Source organism: Synchiropus splendidus, chromosome 13 (assembly GCF_027744825.2).
Source record: "Synchiropus splendidus isolate RoL2022-P1 chromosome 13, RoL_Sspl_1.0, whole genome shotgun sequence".
NCBI lineage: Eukaryota > Metazoa > Chordata > Actinopteri > Syngnathiformes > Callionymidae > Synchiropus > Synchiropus splendidus.
In genome coordinates, this window is record NC_071346.1 from 11,112,344 (window position 1) to 11,132,262 (window position 19,919).

General features: G+C 43.0%; 1 protein-coding gene across 1 annotated transcript; it reads left to right on the forward strand.

Annotated features, from left to right (window-relative positions):
• The first annotated feature begins 1,620 nt into the window (after nt 1-1,620).
• dnm3b (dynamin 3b) lies at nt 1,621-18,948 on the forward strand. Its single transcript, XM_053882647.1, has 21 exons — nt 1,621-1,875; nt 2,125-2,447; nt 4,678-4,751; nt 4,920-5,069; nt 5,166-5,369; nt 6,735-6,833; nt 6,914-7,074; nt 7,310-7,452; nt 7,540-7,675; nt 7,960-8,027; nt 8,620-8,758; nt 8,822-8,908; nt 9,406-9,476; nt 9,568-9,622; nt 10,742-10,855; nt 14,055-14,164; nt 14,709-14,823; nt 16,019-16,183; nt 16,261-16,496; nt 16,881-17,054; nt 17,411-18,948. The coding sequence occupies exons 2-21, from the start codon at nt 2,287-2,289 to the stop codon at nt 17,451-17,453; spliced, it is 2,505 nt and encodes an 834-aa protein (XP_053738622.1). The 5' UTR covers nt 1,621-1,875; nt 2,125-2,286; the 3' UTR covers nt 17,454-18,948.
• The last annotated feature ends 971 nt before the right edge of the window (nt 18,949-19,919 follow it).

Sequence of the window (19,919 nt, forward strand, 5' to 3'; positions counted from 1 at the left end):
ATGAGTTAATTATGATTAATTACAACAAAACAACAAAAGGATCTGTTTGTTTTTGTTTAGGGATGTTTCTCACTACACAATGGCCAGAGTTTCCACTACACTGAATGGACTTGAAATTCTTATAAAATAGAAATTCTTATGCAAATATATTCAAGACATTAAAAGTGCTTTAGTTTAAATAAGGTGATATAAAAACTTGAATATAGCCACCATCGTGATTTATTGTGCTACTGTCAAACTGATGCAAAATAAACAATATTTTGTTGTTTAAATTTATGTATCATTTGATTCAGTAATACACCAAATTCATTCAACTTGAAAAATGTGGCTTCTTGAGGCAAATATTCTTATAGTATTAAACTGCGATTAATTGAGATTAATTAATCACAAATTCTTGAATTAACTGGATTTTTTTTTTATCGAATCCCACCCCAACTTTTTATACATGCCAATGTCTCCATTCATTTGAGCATTTTCGTTTTCATTTCTGCCAACTTCCATTTTCTTTTCGGCAATCTAAATGGTTTTTTTTTTTTTTTCCCTCCTGGTCACTTAGTGATTCATGCTAGGAGCTGGGATTAAAATCGTCTTCCTTCATTTGTTTTTTATTGTGCTAAAATAATTTCGCTGATTTTTATACATTTAGGAAAATGTTGTTATTTGTTTCTTTTTTTGTGTGTATTTTCAACATCGTTCTGATCAAATTATTCTCTGTTTTTTGTCCTCATAGTTTTTGAAAATGTTCGTGTCAGATCTTCGTTTTTGGCGGTATAACTTTCTCATTAAAGTCAAAATGTATTTAAATTCAAATTTATCAACTAACAACATCATTTGATCTTTAAAAATGGATGATTCACATTCAATGTGAGTCGAAATAAAGTTAAATATATTTCCCGGTTTCTCCGAACACACATTCTTATGTAGTGTTTTCTGTTTCTGGCAGTCAGTGGTGGGTTATTTCAAATATTCGAACTCAGTTTCAATGACTTTCTCTCTGGTTATCCGACGAACTTGGCTTGTGCTCTTCTCAACCAGACTGGGGCGTCATCGCCCCCCAGTGTTCTACTTGAATACTGCATCGTGATGACGTGTCATCCGTGTCCAGCTCGCCTGACCATAATGAATTGCGTCGAATCGATATGTCTTTACTGCTGAGGTGAAGTGGAGGGCGGTGATTGTGTCTGCATATTACCGTCCGTCATATTTGAAGGTGACAGCTTAGTGCACCGGTTGGGTTTGCGTCCGTGTGCGGGGATACAGATGTTTCACTCTGAATGACAGAACGACAGTGTCGTGTGTCTGTTTGGTTGCTAAATATAAACACTACATTGGATACAGGTGGCTGTTTGGATTAGTATATCACGCAATATTCGTGCGTCTGGGTGAGATGGTGGAATGAACTGGTTCCTGCTTGTACTGCAGAGACGCGGAGCAGCGTATCCGCCTCTTCTGTGGCGACGATGCGCAGCCGTGCCGCATGACTCACACGCAAATGGCACGGATGTAAACAGGGGGCGGGCTCAGGTAGGCCTAACCTGTATCTACGCAGCCAATCACGCGCCTCGTCTTGCCGCCTGCGTCGCGCCTTCCGCGCTTGTGATTGGCCGCCCGTCGCGTCGATACGCTGCAGCAGCGAGGAGGCGATTCCACCGCGGACAGGAGGCGAGAGAAGGAGGAAAATGATTAATCTGTCATCGGCGAATTTGTGCCCGGAATGAGACCCGCTTTGACATTCATTCGACCGTAACGAGGCTGGCGGGTGAGCACAGTGAGAGCCTGCTGACAGCGAGCAGCTCGTGTGACCGCGCGGTGTCTCGTCTTTTGCTGCCTGATCTTCAGCACTGGACAGCGACGGCCAGGAAATCCTGGGACTGGGTAAGCTAGCGACAACATCTCAGTCCCGCGCGGTTGTATCAGCGCACCCTCTCTTAAACGTGCGTTTTGACAGCGCCATGTAGCTCGGTGGCTGTTAGCAGGGCAGCGTGCAGCTGAATGCCCTTGAAAGTAAAGGGGAAGCGGATCGCCGTGTTTGTGACAGGGGGTGGGTGGGTGGGATGGAGGGGCTATGGCGGTTAGCAACTGCGCACTTGACGTCTTTGCACCTCTGTCTCTCTGCTCCAACAGCTTGGCTCGGGGCAACGAGCGGCTAGATGACTGCACTACACCAACAAGCACCGCGGTATCCCGGACTAATATAGCAGCCACATCCCCCTCCTCCTTCTCCTCCTCGCTCTCTCTGTCTCTCTATTCATTCGCTGATCCACAGTCCCTCCGACTGAAGGCATCATGGGAAACCGTGGCATGGAGGAGCTGATCCCGCTGGTCAACAAGCTGCAGGATGCGTTCAGCTCCATCGGTCAGGCCTGCAACTTGGACCTTCCCCAGATCGCTGTGGTGGGCGGCCAGAGCGCAGGCAAGAGCTCTGTGCTGGAGAACTTTGTGGGCAGGTAATATTGACCACCAGAAATAGGATAATCCTTTGACCTGCAGGATGACATAAGAAGCCTATCTCTGTGCACGGTTCGAACCATCTCTCCCTGGGCAGAGGGAGTCGGCACACAGCATCCTGACGGTTGCCAAAAAATGAGGGAGGCTCCTATTTAGGTTACAGCATCACCTTAGGGATCCGCGAAAACCACACTCTTTGGCTGCCCTAGAAATATCGCCACTATTAGTGGTGATTTCCAACCCAACTGTATGACCTTTAAGCATCTGTTCTACATGAATGAATATTCATTTCAATCCCATATCAACAGCACTGTTTCATCTCAACTTGATGTGAGGGATGGGAAGAGAGCAGAGAGAGGAGCAGTCCTTATAAGTTCTGCCCTCCCTCTGATGCTGTTTACTTATGAAGTTTGAGTTCTCGAGCAGTGGTTCTCTACCTGGGTTCGATTGAACCCTTGGGGTGGTGAGCTGGTCGCAGGGCTCAATTCGGGATGACACGCCCCGCTTGGCCATCGCTGGCTACACATGATCATGTTACATTGCTTCAGCACTGCGGGAATTTAGTGCTATCAGTAGTCAATGTGTAACTGTTGTGGTCGGAAACAAAGATAAGTAACAGACTTTGCTGTGACAATGACATGAGCGTGAAGCCACACATTTCTCCAAGCAGAAGTCACACTGTGTTGATTTTGCTCTTTGAACAAGGTGATGTTCATGCATGGTTCCTTTTGTCCAGTAAAAAAACAAAAGAATCTCGTACTTTTCACCTAATAAGCGTTTGGTGAATGCATATATGAAACCGGTGGGGTTCAGTACCTCCAACAAGGTTGAGAACCACTGTTCTAGAGTAAGTAAACTAAAACGTTGGCTACCGTAAACTCACAAATGGTGATCACTTCTGAATGTGATTGAATTATGACTAATTTCTGACTGTGTTGTGACACTTCTTTGTCATTTATTTGACCACTTCTGAAGGTTTCTGAACCTGTAACCCGCTTGTCATTGTGCCTCATTGCTTGCCTTTTTTGGTGAGCGGCACCTCTTGGGTTCAGTATGAGCTCTGTGACTCCGAAACAGTTTTTTCTGCTAATACAACACATCTTTTCTTCTGCTACTTTGTCAGTAGGATAAGTGAAAATTCCAGTAGGTTAAATAAACACTAGATGGCTGCTATCTAAACACAAAATGTTATATGTTTTTTTTCCTTGTATTTAGGAATTACATTTTATCGAAGAAAATCTTACTACTATTTCTGATCTTAAACTGAAAATCTATAGACATTATTTATGCATCGACCTTGTCTTACCCTTAATATTTCATTTCTGTTTACTGTGTTGTTTCGTTGTGTAGCACTCTGAGTGGCCAACCCTCTGCCAAGCAGCTTCAGTCCACCCCCTTTGGCAAATTATACCCTCAAAAAAATCCGGGATCCGGACGGTGACAGGATCACTCCCGAAATTGAATCACTTTTTCTTGGTCCCATTTCACATATTTCCTGAAAGTTTCATCAAAATACGTAATTTTTTTTCAACACTGACAGATCAGTGTTGTCAAAAACATAACCTCCTTGGCTGAGGTTATATTATATTTAAGCCTCAACTCGGGTATTTGTCACATCAACATTGAAATTTAATCTCCGAATCCCATCAACTGATGCATGAAATTCTACTATTTGATTCTATTTCTGCATGACCTGTTTGAAGAAGCTGGTTGAGGTGCTGGCTCTCACTCTAGCATCTGAAATTCATTTGACGCCACGACAGGTTTTTTAGCCATTATTTTGCATCTCAGTGTCTCAATTTGATTTTGCCTTTTGTTCTTGCCTTTCCCATGCGATTTTCCCATCACCATAGAAACAAGCCTCATCAACGTGTTGGCCAGGATCACATTGAGGAAGCGCTCGCATCGTTTGTAGTAGATACAAACAGGCTCTTGAGCAGCGTTTGACACGCACAAGTCGACACTTTCTGCTGGATGCATTGATTTGTCCTGTTCTCATTGAGCGTGGTGATGCTGAGTAATGGTCCATCTGTGCCGACAGCTGATGTTGAATGGACAAGAAGGCGTGTCTTTCTGAACTCACTACAATTGGCTGCCCTGAAAAACAATACAAGGTTTTCCAGAAATCAATAGTGGCATCAGTGGGATTTTTTTTTTTTATGATCTTCGCTTTAACTAAAATTTCATGTGCAGGTTTGATATTGTGTTTGTGTGGTTGTTTTCCTTCAGGGACTTTCTGCCCCGTGGATCTGGTATTGTTACCCGCAGGCCCCTGGTTCTGCAGCTTATCAGCGCCACTGCAGGTGGGAGCCCACGCAGTTGCACACCCACACATGCTCGCATGCAAAAAAAAATAAGAGGCCTCCCCCTCCTCTTATTCAAATTCCTCTCCTTGCTTTGATACACATTATTCCCCTGTCAAGCACACTCCAAATTTGCCACTTAAATATCTTCTTTATTGTCTCCCTCAGAATGGGCTGAATTTCTGCACTGCAAAGGGAAGAAGTTCACAGATTTCGATGAAGTGCGCCAGGAGATTGAAGGGGAGACGGACCGTGTGACTGGGGCCAACAAAGGAATCTCACCCATCCCCATCAACCTGCGAGTTTACTCTCCAAACGGTGCGATAACCAAGTTAACAGTGGGGCTAATGCAGACAGATGGACAAAAAAAACATTTTTTTTAAGTCAAACCATCCTTCTATCTGTTCCCCCCAGTGTTGAACCTGACTCTCATCGACCTGCCGGGTATCACCAAGGTACCAGTGGGAGACCAGCCGGCCGACATCGAGCAGCAGATCCGGGACATGATCATGCAGTTCATCACCAGAGAGAGCTGCCTGATCCTGGCCGTCACACCAGCCAATACCGATCTCGCCAACTCTGACGCCCTGAAGCTCGCCAAGGATGTGGATCCTCAGGGTAAGACCGCTGGACTGTGACTGACCTGACTGTCATCCTCAGTGTTCATGAGGGTGATCATGTTCAGGGATTTGTGTGGAATTTTAACATGCTAGTAGAGCCGGAAATTCATTTAATAGATGAAGGGAGTGAGCGAGAGATGATGAGTTGAAAGTGAAATCATTTTATGGCCTTCATATTTCGTCCAATTCATTCATTCACATAACCAGTTGAAGATGCTTTTGAGAGCACACATTGATCCGTCACTAAAACAATTGAATATTCGTATGTACGCAATTTAATGTATATATACTTTACATTTGTTCAGATGGTTCTTATATTCCTTTGTGATTTTAGAGCTTATATGTTTTGTTGAGTCACATATTTTATTCTGTTTATTTTCTTATTCCTTTTTTTTTTACCTCAACATTTTGTAACAAAAAGTGATTTCTGTGCATCAACAACTATATTAAATATTTGTTTTTTGAATAGTGAAAAAAGACGGTGCCTAACTTAACATGCAAGTGATTCACTGATTTGTCTTATGGTGTATGATTATATTTTGTCTTGTGGTCACGATTTAAATCCTGACTAAAACTCTTAATTCACATTTTCTTTTGGAAATTTATATTCATATTTCTTTCTTTTTTTCTTTCTGAATTATTCTTTCAATGAGTAATGCTTGTTTTGACAGCATTATTTGTCCCACAAAATAAACAAGATATTTTGCGATAAAAAAACCCTTCTCTGAAATATGTTGGCAAGATATTCACCACTAAAATATCTTCTGTTATTTCTGATTTCATTTAAGATTATTTTTCTTCTCTCCTCCTCATATGAAAGAACATGAGCCCTATGGGAATGTAATTGCCCATCGCTGTTCTAAAGGTTTAGTAGTGTTTGTTTGTTTTATATATTTGTTTATTTGTGGCTTATCTACAATGTTATCATGGCGAATAGTTCAACATCAAATGTGTCATGTTTAAGCGTGTTGTGCTCTCAATCAAACTCGATGCTATCTCAAAAAGTGTCCAATGTTTTGGGCTCTACTCTTCAACAATGTGGGGCATTGGAATAAAAAAAAAACTGAGGTGAGAGTGGGTCCCTTTGGAGATGCTGCGACAGATGAATGAAGTTTGTTTTCAAGTAGGAAGTTGCTCTGCTTTGTTTACAGTCTGTATAACTGAGTTGGGTCAAAGCCCAACTTTGAATCTGAAGTTTCCAGGGATTAAATGTTGCATGTAACACCAGTATGTTTTTGGGGGGGCTTTTGTGGCACTCTACATTTTTATAGTTGTAGATTCATGTATATCTGGTGGAGAAAAAATGATCATCTGTTTCACCTCATTTTAAATCTGCCTTTCATATCTCAACCTCTGCGTCCAGGTCTTCGAACTATCGGTGTGATCACCAAGCTGGATTTGATGGATGAAGGCACAGACGCCAGGGATGTTCTAGAGAACAAGCTGCTGCCGCTGAGGAGAGGTGTGCTTGTCAGAGCGCTGACTCAACATCTTTCACAGCTCTGTGTGAACACTGGCTCACTACTGTTTGTTTGCCTGCAGGCTACATCGGAGTGGTGAATCGCAGTCAGAAAGACATCGATGGAAAGAAAGATATCAAGGCGGCGATGGAAGCTGAGAGGAAGTTCTTCCTCTCCCACCCGTCGTACCGACACATGGCGGAGAAAATGGGCACTCCCCGCCTGCAGAAAGTGCTCAACCAGGTGATGACAGATTTACTCCCTGTGCACTTTGCATAATTAATAAAAGGACGACCTAGATAAGTCCTTCCTTCTCTTGTTTGACATCAGCGTGGGTGAGATGAGGCCACCAGTAGGAGTCTTTTCACTCCAAAATAATTCATGATTTCACACACGCGGGCGTTTCTGTTAAGGCTTTCTTTGTCTCTCTCCGAGTTTTTTTTTTTCTTCTAATATCTCTGGATTTGTGTCACCGTAGCAACTGACCAACCATATCCGAGACACCCTGCCAGCATTTCGCAGCAAGCTGCAGTCCCAGCTGTTGGCCCTGGACAAGGAGGCCGAGGAATACCGGGGATACCGACCAGATGACCCGTCTCGCAAAACCAAGCAGCTGTTGCAGTCAGTAGCTCGCGTCAAAAACAGACTCCAGTAAATCTTCAAACACTTTGGTTCTCGTTTTAATGGCGGTCACATGTTTCGTTTCAGGATGGTGCAGCAGTTCTCCGTGGACTTTGAGAAGCGGATCGAGGGATCAGGTGATCAGGTGGACACGGTGGAGCTGTCGGGTGGAGCCAAAATTAACCGCATTTTCCACGAACGGTTCCCTTTTGAACTGGTCAAGGTGATCACTGAACACAACAAATAACTTGGATATTTTCTCACGACTCTATTTAGTCTTGAATTGAGAAAGGGTTTGTGCGAATGTCTCACACTTATTTACATGCAATATAGGGAGTCATTGTCTGGGTTTTTATTTAATTTAGTTTGTTTTTTCCTCTATAATCCGTGTTAACCTCACATTTTATACCTTCTAAATTTTTTTAAAGTTAATATTCACGAAAAAAACCCAAAAATATACAATTTTTTCAATTCAAGTCATCGTAAATATGCGTTCATTGCTTTCAGATTGAGTGCGATGAGAAGGAAATGCGGCGTGAGATCAGCTATGCCATCAAGAACATCCACGGTATCAGGTGCGTCGCTGGAGATCTGCACTCAGAGGTTATGAACCTCGGACACTGAAGACATGTTGCTTTTGTTCGAGGAGATTATGTAATTGCAAATGGATCTATTAATAGCACATGGTCTGAGGAGCAGTCAGAAAAGAAATTTGGTGGCTATTGTTTATGCCGGTTGCTTGATGCACCACAGCTTTGAGCTCGGGAATGTGCTGCCCCAGAGCCACTTCGCAGTTTTAAAGATTAAATACACTATATTTTTCCCTCGGAAGAATGTGTATTTCCTTAGAGACTTTGGTTTTGCGTTATATATGCGTGAATAGAACTGAAACTATCAGAGTTTTTTACCTCTTATTTATGTATTCTTCTTCTTTTACCGTTTAAATTCTCATACTATTGTCAGTACATATACATTAAAACTAACCTCGGTTGGTTTTGCTCATAAAAGTCACTTCCCATGAAAAAAACTTTAATAAATCTTCCCTTTTTTAAACTATTATCCCATTTATTATTTTTTATATCCTGCCATTTGTTGCTATGCTAATAGCTAATACCTAATAGGGACAATACTTTGTTTTTATTTAACTGTTTCTCGAACTGTGTGCAGAACGGGGCTGTTCACTCCAGACATGGCGTTCGAGGCCATCGTGAAAAAGCAGGTGGTGAAGATCAAGGAGCCGTGCATCAAGGCTGTGGACATGGTCATCCAGGAACTCATCAACACCGTCCGCCAGTGCTCCAACAAGGTAGACCCCAAAGCTTTTCCTGTGGAAGAACAGAAGGATGATACAGAACTTTTGTGCCTCCAGCTGGAGTGCTACCCGAGGCTGCGAGAGGAGACGGAAAGAATCGTGACTTCTCATATCCGAGACAGAGAGAGTCAAGCCAAGAATCAGGTAACACTTGCTTCCGTGTACTGATACTGCTTGTCTCTTATTACTATAGTAATATACTGGAGAAAACTGGATGGTTCAACATGAGGATAGCAAGTGTTTTATGGTATGGTTTCTGCTGAGGAATGATATTGCCAGGCAACAGGAAAGGAGACAAGATACAGAATGGGAGGACATGGAGGAGGACTGCGGGAGCACCACAAGATAAATCCAAATAAATGTGTTGTTTCTATAGCAACTGCAGATTAAAAAAAAAATCAAATGGATGTTGGATTTTGCCACCAGAACCTTTTGACATTTGCTCCACAGTACTAGTCAATTGATCAGCTATATTGAGGGAAAAGACATGATCTAGAATGTTGTGTGGAGACCATGGAATATTGTGTGTAAAAGTTTAAGAGGCTTTTTGTGTCCCACCGCTGTCACTTGACTGACGCACAATAATCTAAGGTGGATCATGAGACATCGAAGCATGACTCTTGTCGCCTTTCTCTGCTCAGGTTTTGCTGCTCATCGACATCCAGTTGTCGTACATCAACACCAACCACGAAGACTTCATTGGCTTTGCAAAGTAAACACTCTCTAGCTAACAGTCTGGGAGCCGTGTCCTTCCTTGTCATGTGGCTAACTGATGCTGTCCTCCCCCCCACCCCCCACGGCAGCGCCCAGCAGAGGAGCAGTCAGACTAACAAGAGCCAGAGTTCGGCTACAAACCAGGTGAGGATTTGTTTTATTTTTCACACGCATGTTGCACATCCAAGCAAAAAAATAATAATAATCATTTCAGAGCAACACAAAAGTTTACACTTTTCAGTTCTTCTTTTATTTTACTGTCTGGCATGAGACTTTTGATTGCTTTATTTTAATTTATATTTTTATGTTTAGTCACAGCTGGCGGTTCTTTACGCCACTGTCACCTCCTGTGTTGTTGTTGTCGCAACCTTTCCCTTTTATTTGAACCCTTCCTCTGTCATCAAGGTGCATTTCATCCCCATCCCTTAGTGAGAATCTCAGCTGCCCTCTTTTGGGTGCGGTGCTGGTGAGTACGGCTCATTACGGGTTTGTCGTTTGTGCCTGCAGTAACACTTTTCCGCCATTGCGGGGTGCTGTCCGACCCCGCTACTTTGCAGTGACATCATCCTTGAGAGTGGCGCAACCAACAATTATTGGCTCTCCAGCACGTTCAAATCACAATTGGCCACTTCTTCGTGACATTGTGCAGTGTTTTTTATGTTCCCCCCTCCCTTCCTGTTGCAGGCCTCCTCTCCCCCAGCTTCAGGCCTGATAGTAAGCGTCTCCCCTTCGAACAGTTTCTCTCTAACACCAAACCCACGGACTGCCAGGGGGTGCCAGCTTCTGTGCCAAATTCTGTGCCGTCGATTCTTGCAGTGATCTGTTAAGAGAATGAAGTCACTCTCCGGATTTTCTTCTGTCTGTTGGGATAACCTCCTTGATAAGTCTCAGACTGACAGTAATCTTAACCGAATAATCACTTGGCAGCAGGCCCACCAGCTTGTGGGGTTAATACACCTAACACAGTGCACGCACTGTATTGTGTGCTCGAAGCACTTAACACAATGCTCTCTTACCGAGCTAACAGCATCTAACACCGTCGCTGACACCGTCCCGTATGAGACTGCACTGACACTGGAGGGAGTCACGTGACCCTGACCTCTTTGGCATTCTTGAGTCGCTTTGCATGGAGATTTAACATTTGAACTGCGTGAGCTGGATGTTGGTTTTGATAGAGATATGTCTTCAGATAAAAATGCTCATTTTCCTTGTTATGATTTTTCATTGATCTTGGTGTTTTGTTTGCCCTCGCTGTCCTATCAGGTCATCCGTAAGGGCTGGCTGACCATCAACAACATCAGTATTATGAAGGGAGGAGCCAAAGAGTATTGGTTTGTGCTGACGGCTGAGAGTCTCTCGTGGTTCAAGGATGATGAGGTGAGGAAACATCTAAATAACTAAAATGCATTTGTATTTTCATATTTTTTTCCATGTCATTCTTTGCTCATTGCTATAGTTGTATATAATGTTTATATATGTACAGTATATACATATATACACACACACATATATATGAATTGTAAAAATTATAAAACGATGAAAAAATAGTATATTTTGTCAAACATTTTTAAGTGTAATATTTGGAGGATCAGGTGATTGAAAAAACAATTGTTTGGACAGGTTTTTGTTTAAATTCAGGATTCTTATTTTTTTAACAGTTTAGTATATGTTAAAATTAAAATAAAAACTTGAAATGAAAAGATTTTTTTAAAGCGTGGTTCAGGGGCATTGGAAAAGCCTAATGAAAATAATAAGAATATTTTTTTTTTTTAAATGAAGCAAGATCTTAACATAGAGAGGAAATTAAATTTTGTAAAAAAGAAGGCTGAAACTATTTCCATGCGACAGATGGATGTATGAAGAACTGTATATGCAATCATGAAAACAATCCCCCCGCACCCCCAAAGAAAAGATATATTTATTGTAATATAGTTAGAAAAATGTGAGTGATGAATCTCATTAACAAAAAAAAGCCTGTGAAAGATTTTGAAAATTAAGTGTAATTATTACAGGAAATTTTAAATGGTAAAATCACTGCTATAATAATGATAATAATAATCTGCCCCAATATATTCATATAATATATATATAATATAAGTGTGAAAATACAAAATAGTACTAAGAAAACATTTGTACTTATTTCTCAATAATAGTGTTGTGGCTGTAAAAATGTTGGCGTAAAAAACAGTAAAACGCATGTTGAATCATGAAACTTTTATTAAATATTTAACATAAAAGGACATTTAAAAGGTCCACGTCATGGCTGTCTCTGGTGCTGCGGGGTGACTTAGCAGCTGATGCTTGTCTGCCTGTCTGTGCCTGCTGTACAGTTTGGAGGATTTTCTGCACAGCAAGTGTAGATAGGCAGACACACTGCAACTCTGTCACGCAGGTGCTGATGCTTCTGTTTGTACACAGAATTAAACGGTCCTGAATGCGTCCTGCGGAAGGTGGATGCAATAAGACGGGCTTCTTTGCTTCTATTTGAATTTGTGATCAAGTTATCAAGCGCAGATTCAGACTCATGGTGCTGCAGGAAATGATAGAGCCTGATGTATATTTCTGCTTTACACCCTGTGAACTTTCTCCAGCCACACACTCCTCCCCTCCCAGTGCGGTTGGCTGGCAGTTACTTTAGAGCTGCTCACATTCTTGGCAGGAAAATGAGCTTCTTGCGGCTTTGGAGAGTGAAAATATTTGATTAAATATCCATATTCTACTTTTGGCGCACGCTCGATTAGTAATATGAGTAAATCCAAGCCCTACGCTCTCAATATGATTCAAGATAGACGGCTCAGTTTATGAGTGAACAGAGAGGTTGGTTAGTAAAACTGTGGCGAGTGTTGCGTCTCAGACCCCCAGGTGTTTGCTCAAGCTCCCCGTGATTGATCGGGCTGCGCTCCTTTGGCCTGTGCTTGATGCTTTGCAGCCATATTCGCTCCTCCCCCTCTAGTGGACCACAACTTCATCAGAGCGCTAGGCTAGCAGCCCGCACTCATTCAGCTTTAAACACTGTCAATCATTCAAATATCTCCTGATGGATTTTCGATCCCTCCTCCCTGCGCTCCGACTCATTTCAGCCCCGCTATCGATTCCGAAAACTGCAGTTATTGGAAAACAATCACAGATAAATGTTTATTCCCACAAGTCGAGAGGATTTTTTAAAAAAAAAAAAGGTGGTTGTGAGTTTTAAAATGATCTGAGGACATATTACAGAGGGAGGACGAAGAAGGAGAGGAGGAAGACAGACACTGAAGACACATATAGACGGACAGACTGACAGGAGAAGATCCGAGTCCAGTCTAACCAATGTGCAGACTACTGTACACTAGTATGACAATGAACAGGTAGTCTGAACACTGGGTGGACGGAACCAGAGTTAAGAGTCAGGCCTTGTGCTGCCATTCCAGATGCTTGTCGTCTCAGCCGTCATCGAAATCTCCCAAAAATCGGTCCCATCCTCGCCGCCGCCGCCGCCTTCAGCTGCCGCCTCTCTTTCCATGTTTATTTGTCGTGGTGCGTTCAGGATCCGTTACGGTCACGCTGGCCATCGAGAGTATCCAGCCTTGACGTGGCATATTCGCTCAGACGACTGGACTGGGACAGACTGGCTGCACGTTCAGGGAGGGGAAATCACAAAAAAAGAGGGAAAGAGAACGATGGTGGGGGGGTGAGGGAGTAAGAAAGCCAGACGAAGCAAGAGGAAGAGGGAGGGGACCTGTGTGACCATATAAGGGCCGCAGTGACCCCTTGGGGAATACAACATTGCTGGGCCGGCAGACTTTTTGGCCGTCCGCTCTCTCCTCATCCCCCTTTAAATCATACCTGCGACCATCCACCCAACACTTCCTGGACAACTACGAGGGCTTTCTACTGCAAATATTCCGCAAATCTACCTCCTCCTCGGCCTCTCCTCCCGGGCCCGGCCCGGGTTCTGTTTAGCTTCTCCCTCCTTCTCTGGTTCTCTGTGTGCTGCTAAGCACTACCAGATGTTGGGTTTTAACGCCAGGCTGTCATTTAATCTCTCTCTCTCTCACTCTCTCTCCCTCCTTCTTCTTAAAAAAAAAAAAAAAAAATCTCGGGCAGGAAGTGGGCCTCTCTGGAATGGAAAGAAAAAATATTGAAAAAATATAGGCGGGGGAAGGAGGGGGGGATAAAAGACAAGACATTAAAAAAGATGCAGCGTTAGATTGATGGGGGAGATGCTTGAACTCCGTTGGCTTCTTCATGACCGGTTTAACTGGACCTCCAGAGCCCTGGTTTATCTGGACTACCAGTCATTACCAGCAGTTTCCTCGGCCTTCAGATTCCAGCTCTCCTGGCAAAACTCACCGTGAAGAACGACTGTGTCTTGACCCGCGCAGTAATGACTTCCACATGTGTTCTCCTTCCCTTTCTTTCTTTTCTCCTTCTCCCCCATCCCACTCCATTTACCTCCCACTCTCATTTCTCCCCCATTCCGACTCCCTCCTGTCACCCCTTCTCCTGCTGCACACGCTCCTTCCCCTCTCCTGAACAATCGCTTTATCTGCCCATATCACTGACTTCAAATGGCTTCTGCTCTCCTCGTCCACAGGAGAAGGAGAAGAAGTACATGCTCCCTCTGGACAACCTCAAGGTCCGAGATGTCGAGAAGAGTTTCATGTCCAGCAAGCACATCTTCTGCATTTTCAATACCGAGTCAAGGTCAGCTGCTTGTCCGTAACGTAGCAGAGATCCTGCAGCAGAGCAGGAAACATGTTTCGGATTAAAGCTGCGCACAGTATCTATGCATGGATGCAGCCTTGGGAAATGTAAATCAAGCCGCATGTGGTTGTAATTTCGCCTGATTCAAACCAGCATTTCAATCGATCTATCAACTTTATATGATGCATCCCTAAGACTAAAACATGTCTCACTTATTGTAGCTGAAAAAGTAACCTTTTACTCACACGTATAAAATAGCGAAACAAACTCAATGGCGAATAAGCTTAAACAATGAGGTTGCAGTTGAGTGCCAGAGGGTGATGGAAGACTGTAGAAAATGTTGCCATCTAATAGTGAAATAAAAATAAATAACGGAAGGGTATCATGCAGTGCATAGGTTAAACTTTATAGGTACAAAATCGTGTATATTACAGCGCTGAAAATGCCATTAAAACGCTTTTATTCAGCACAGTTTTACGGCGGACGTGAGAGTGAATATATTGGTCTGTTTTTAACGCCCTTATCGTCCATGTTTGATGTGTAGGAATGTGTACAAGGATAATCGCACCCTGGAGTTGGCCTGTGACTCACAGGACGACGTGGACAGCTGGAAGTCTTCTCTCCTACGTGCCGGGGTCTATCCTGAGAAAACCGCCACGGTCAGCACACATTCATTAATCACCCTCTCTGTTCCAGCGCAGCTCTTTTATCTCCACCGTCTCGTTGGGCCTTTGTTTATTGTTGACATCTGGAGCAACTCAATCTGTGACTCACTTTCTTCTGCGTCACTGTAAATTCCACTTTTCAACGCGTAATTCTTATTTGTTCATATCGCTGGGGCTCGCGCTTTAACAAGGGAGCGGTGAAATGAGAAGTGGAGCCAAAGCTCTTCATGGTGCTGTAACCAGGAGTTTAGGGTGGTGATCCTTTCTTCTCTGCCCTTCATTCTGTCATGTTTATGGTGGACTTCAAACTCAAAGCGAAAACAGACGTCTATGACTCAACACACACACTCATATGTTGAGTCATTTAGGAGTCTTGTAAGAGTTTATGTAAACACCAACATGGACAGACATGAACGGGCAAGTTAGGGGCTGGTATCTTTGCTGTAACACTGCTTATTCATCCGATGATGGAAAAGTTTACTCTAGTAATGGCTGAGGATGAACGATGGGAGGGTGAGCAGCCCAAATACACTTGGTGAACACATGGATTTGCAAAAGAAAGAGCAGGTTTCTAGCCCCTGAAAACACTCTCCCACTTTTGAATCAGGGCTTAAAACAATGCATAATCCATTTATAGGCCATAACTACCGCAGAATTTAATGTGTTTGTTGGTAAGTTAGCAAATGCGTACTCTTTAAATATGCATCTTGTTAACCAGAGGCAAAAGAATTGCAGTCATAGCAGGTTTTAAATTTCACTGCATTATCATGAGTACAATTTTTCATCTGTGGAAGTGGATTATGGGATTTGTAATATGAGGAGTGGGAGCTGAATTATCAGCATGGTTTCAGAGTTTATTTCAGTTATAGTCTTGCTTTAAATTGCACAAACAGGTTTGTTATACGTCTTTTATTTCACCTCGCAGAGCTCTTTATTGTCTGTTAAACTCAGACGTGGCATACAAGATACAGTCAAAGCAGGGGGGGTTTGATGAACTGGACCCCCAGAAAACACAGTGGATACTTGAGAACATAATGTAAATAACATCAAAATAATTCAGTTCTGTTTAAGAGGTGTGTCTTTATTAAATGTCTATCATATAAAACAGTTTACTAGTGAGTCATTACAGATGTTTAAAAACAAATCTCTTCTATTTTATTGTACTATAATTTCCTTGTTACCCCAACAGGTTGAGAGTGAGACCACTACCACCACAGACAACTTCTCCATGGACCCTCAGCTGGAGCGTAAAGTGGAAACCATCAGGAACCTGGTGGACTCCTACATGGCTATTGTCAACAAATGCATCCGGGACCTGATGCCTAAGACCATCATGCACCTTATGATCAACAACGTGAGCTTTTTAAAAAAAAAAAAAAAGCAGAAACGTCACTGCCCTGTGTCACATGTGCTTCCTTCCTTTGGCACTAGGTGAAGGAGTTCATCAACGCCGAGCTGTTGGCGCAGCTGTACTCAGCGGGCGACCAGAACGCACTGATGGACGAGTCGCAGGAGCAGGCCCAGAGGAGGGACGAGGTGCTAAGGACCCACCAGGCCCTGAAGGAGGCGCTGGCCATTATTGGGGACATCTCCACCTCCACCATCACCGTACCACTGCCACCACCTGTGGACAACTCCTGGGTGGGAGGAACCAGTGGCGGCCGCAGGTCTGTGACTGCTGATACAGGAAGTCTTCCAGTAGTATAGCAACAATGAGTTTTAGTTGTAAAAATACAGAAGGAAAAAAGCATGAGAACTCAATTTTGAGAAATGGAAAGTACTATTTCATTTCAATAAGTTCAGTCAGAATCAGAATTTAATTTATTGCCATGGTCAGTGGGGATCCCACCAACTAGGAAAGTGCTTTGGATTAAAGTGCTGTCAAGAAATACAATAAAATAAAATAAAGGCTGGTCATGAATTCAACAGTCTGACAGTCGAGGGGAAGAAGCTGTTCAATATAAAAGAATTAAATTGGGATTGCAAAGGATGGACAGTCTCGCAGGGAAAGTGTGGCAGAAATGCTGTATTCAAAGAGTTCCATTCCTCAGGTCTCCACCACCCAGCCCCACTGCCCCGAGGAGGATGTCGGCAGGACAGCGACCATCACCCCGAGGCGCCCCACCGCCACCCAATCGTCCAGGTCCCCTGGGACCCTTCAATAACAGTGCTGACAGCCCACAAGCACCAAGCCGCCCGAACAGGGCTCCTCCTAGTATTCCCAGGTGAGGAGGAATGTTGGACGTTGATCCGATTCAGAGCATGAAACAACGTTACATTTGTCATTTTAAAATAGATAATAATTAAGTTTTGGTATTTTTGCAGTAGTTTACCCGAGTTAGAAAGATATGTTTTTGGAGAAAATAAAATTATAGAAGGACTAAAGACGTGAGGAAGTTAAAAAGAATCTCAAGACACAGGTGAGAAAAGAGACGGTTGCCTCATCGTGTCATGTTTGTATATGCCTCCATCTAGAGGTGAAGGATATCAGCGAGTTTACACACAAACCAGTAGAAGATGACGCTTGACTAATTTGTGTTTCTTTCTCTTTCCCTCCTGCGTGTGACGTGCCACACCCAAGTCGACGGCCCCCACCATCTCCCACAAGACAAGTCCCACCTTAACTCTTTACACTGGGGTTTCTGGTCCCCTCCACTTCATCCTCATCGTCCCCTCGCAGAAGCCTCTCCCCCCCTTCACTTCCAGTTTCCTGCCAGGTGACGGTGTCCATATATCTGTGTACAGTATGGTACTTGTCTTGTGGTGTATGTATATGTGCGCTTGTTGCTCGCCTGTGGTCCAGGTTTGCTTAGCAGATCCACTCCCGACCCCACACCACCACCCCCCCACACACACAGACACTCGTCACCTCCACTTGCTGCTTCCACATGAAAATACGCTCAGCAGTTGTACTGCCCTTGTCATTCCAAATCGCAGCATGGCACATGAGCTGCTTTTATTGCATGGGGTGTGTATGTAGAGTGTGTGGGTGTGTTTCGTGTGTATGCATATGGGGAGGGAGCAATTTGCCTATATGTAGGCCGAGTATGATTTAGTATTGTATTAATTTAATGATAATAAACCGTAAATAAATATATACATATATAAGGTCCCCATAAGTGTTATTTATCAGCTCAATGTTCTCATAGGAACACAAGTTGTATCTTAATTGTGCGTTTGTGTGCAAGTACCAGTGTGTGCGTGAGTGCGTGAGGACACGTGTGCATGTGACGTCCGTCTGCACGTTGTTTCAGTTGTATTTGTTTTCACGCTGTGGACGATGAATCAAAACATCGGGGTAAAATTCAATGTTGGACTTCAGTGAGTTGTTCCTGTGTTGTAGTAGCAGCCATACACACATAGCAAGGCTGAGGAGCACCTCCAGTATCTCTGTATGGAAACAGCCTCAATAATACATTTATCCTCGTCATAGGTGTCCACCTGTGCTGTAACTATGGTCAAGTTGTGACCCTTTACAGTCTTAAGCTCTAATTCAGACACTGACCTCCGGCTGGATCTCGCCACTTGAAACACGTTTAAAAAAAAAAAGTTCTTTACAAAAAAAAAAATGAAAACTTTGCCATGTTCTCATTTAGCCTTTTTCTCAGGTTTCTACATGCAAATAGATGCACATGACAAGGAAATCGATCCGCGTCTCTTCTTTCCTTCACGCTCACGTCCATGACCCCGGTCGCGGAGGTCAGCGTCAGTGTCGGACCTTAAGCTGATTTTGTCAATGTTCAAGTGCTTCTCTGTCGGTTTGTTATCGTGTATATGGGCCTAAACTGTGTTCTGATGTATATAAGTAATGATAAGGAAAAAAAATAATAAAATGTACCTGTGGATTAGAGACCTCAAGAATCCTAGCGCTTTAACGGTTCTCTATGTCTGTACTCACTCGATACGCTCTGATTTAGACTGCCTTATTGGCATGAGTCTCAATTCTGTATTGCCAAAGCTAAAATAGAGATGTGTGAAGTTGGAAAAAAAAATGAAAAAGTTCCAGTGGTACTGAGATGACACCGTATTGCAGAGGGCGTGATGTTAAACTGGGGACTTTGCATCAGTTGTTATTTTCTGTGTCTCTGTATTGCTCCTCAATAAATTCCTTCCTCATAATATCTTTGTGCGTTTATGTCTCATTTGTGTCCTGAAACACTCTCACGTACTTCTCAGACGATTCTGACGGCAGGATGCTTTAGATGATCCTGTCCGATCCATAAGCCTAAATGTCGCCAAGTGTGGCATTTAATCGAGGCATCCATTGCTACATACAGCGCCATATATTCTCTCTGGATCATCACATTACAATTTAATAATAAAAAAATATATATACATACAAAGAAACGAACAAAAAAAAACGTCTGCATCGTACGTTCTGCTGAAAAGGTGATCGGTTGCAGCCTGCCACCTCTTCAGGACCTGTATGTCTCCAGGACCCAGAGAAGTGGAGGTGGGATCAAAGCCGACCCTTCGCATCCTGGTCACTGACTGTTTGTTCCTCTTCCCTCTGGCAGGAGGCTACGGTCCATCCAGACCAGAACCTCCTGTCACAGGAACAGCTTCTTCCCCTCGGCCGTCACACTGTTGAATTCGTGAACAGTCATTGTTATTTTATTTTATTTTATTTTTTCTGTCAGCACTTTATTCCAAAACACTTTCCTAGTTGGTGGGCTCCCCACTGACCATGGCAATAAATTAAATTCTGATTCTGATTCTGTATATATTGAAACGATGCGTCATCAGTATGCGGCTTTGCATGAGGAAATAGCTCACTCTAGTGGCCAGCTTGTAGAACTACATGCAGCTAAACCGCGACAAAATTCGAATTGAAACAAGAGAAATCCATATAGAACAAACAGCGTTTAAGTATCACCTTATGATAATTTCATATATCTTTTTATTTCTTAATTTTTGAACATATAAGGATTCGTTGTTTTTGTTGTTTTTTTTCAATATGACTAAAAACACTCTTTTTTAAAAATGAAAATAATTCTACTGTTGAATTTTATTTCCTGCAAACAAGTCCATACTATGAATATATAATGCTGAATATAACATGTCTCCTTAGCTGCTTAGATAAGTCCAAC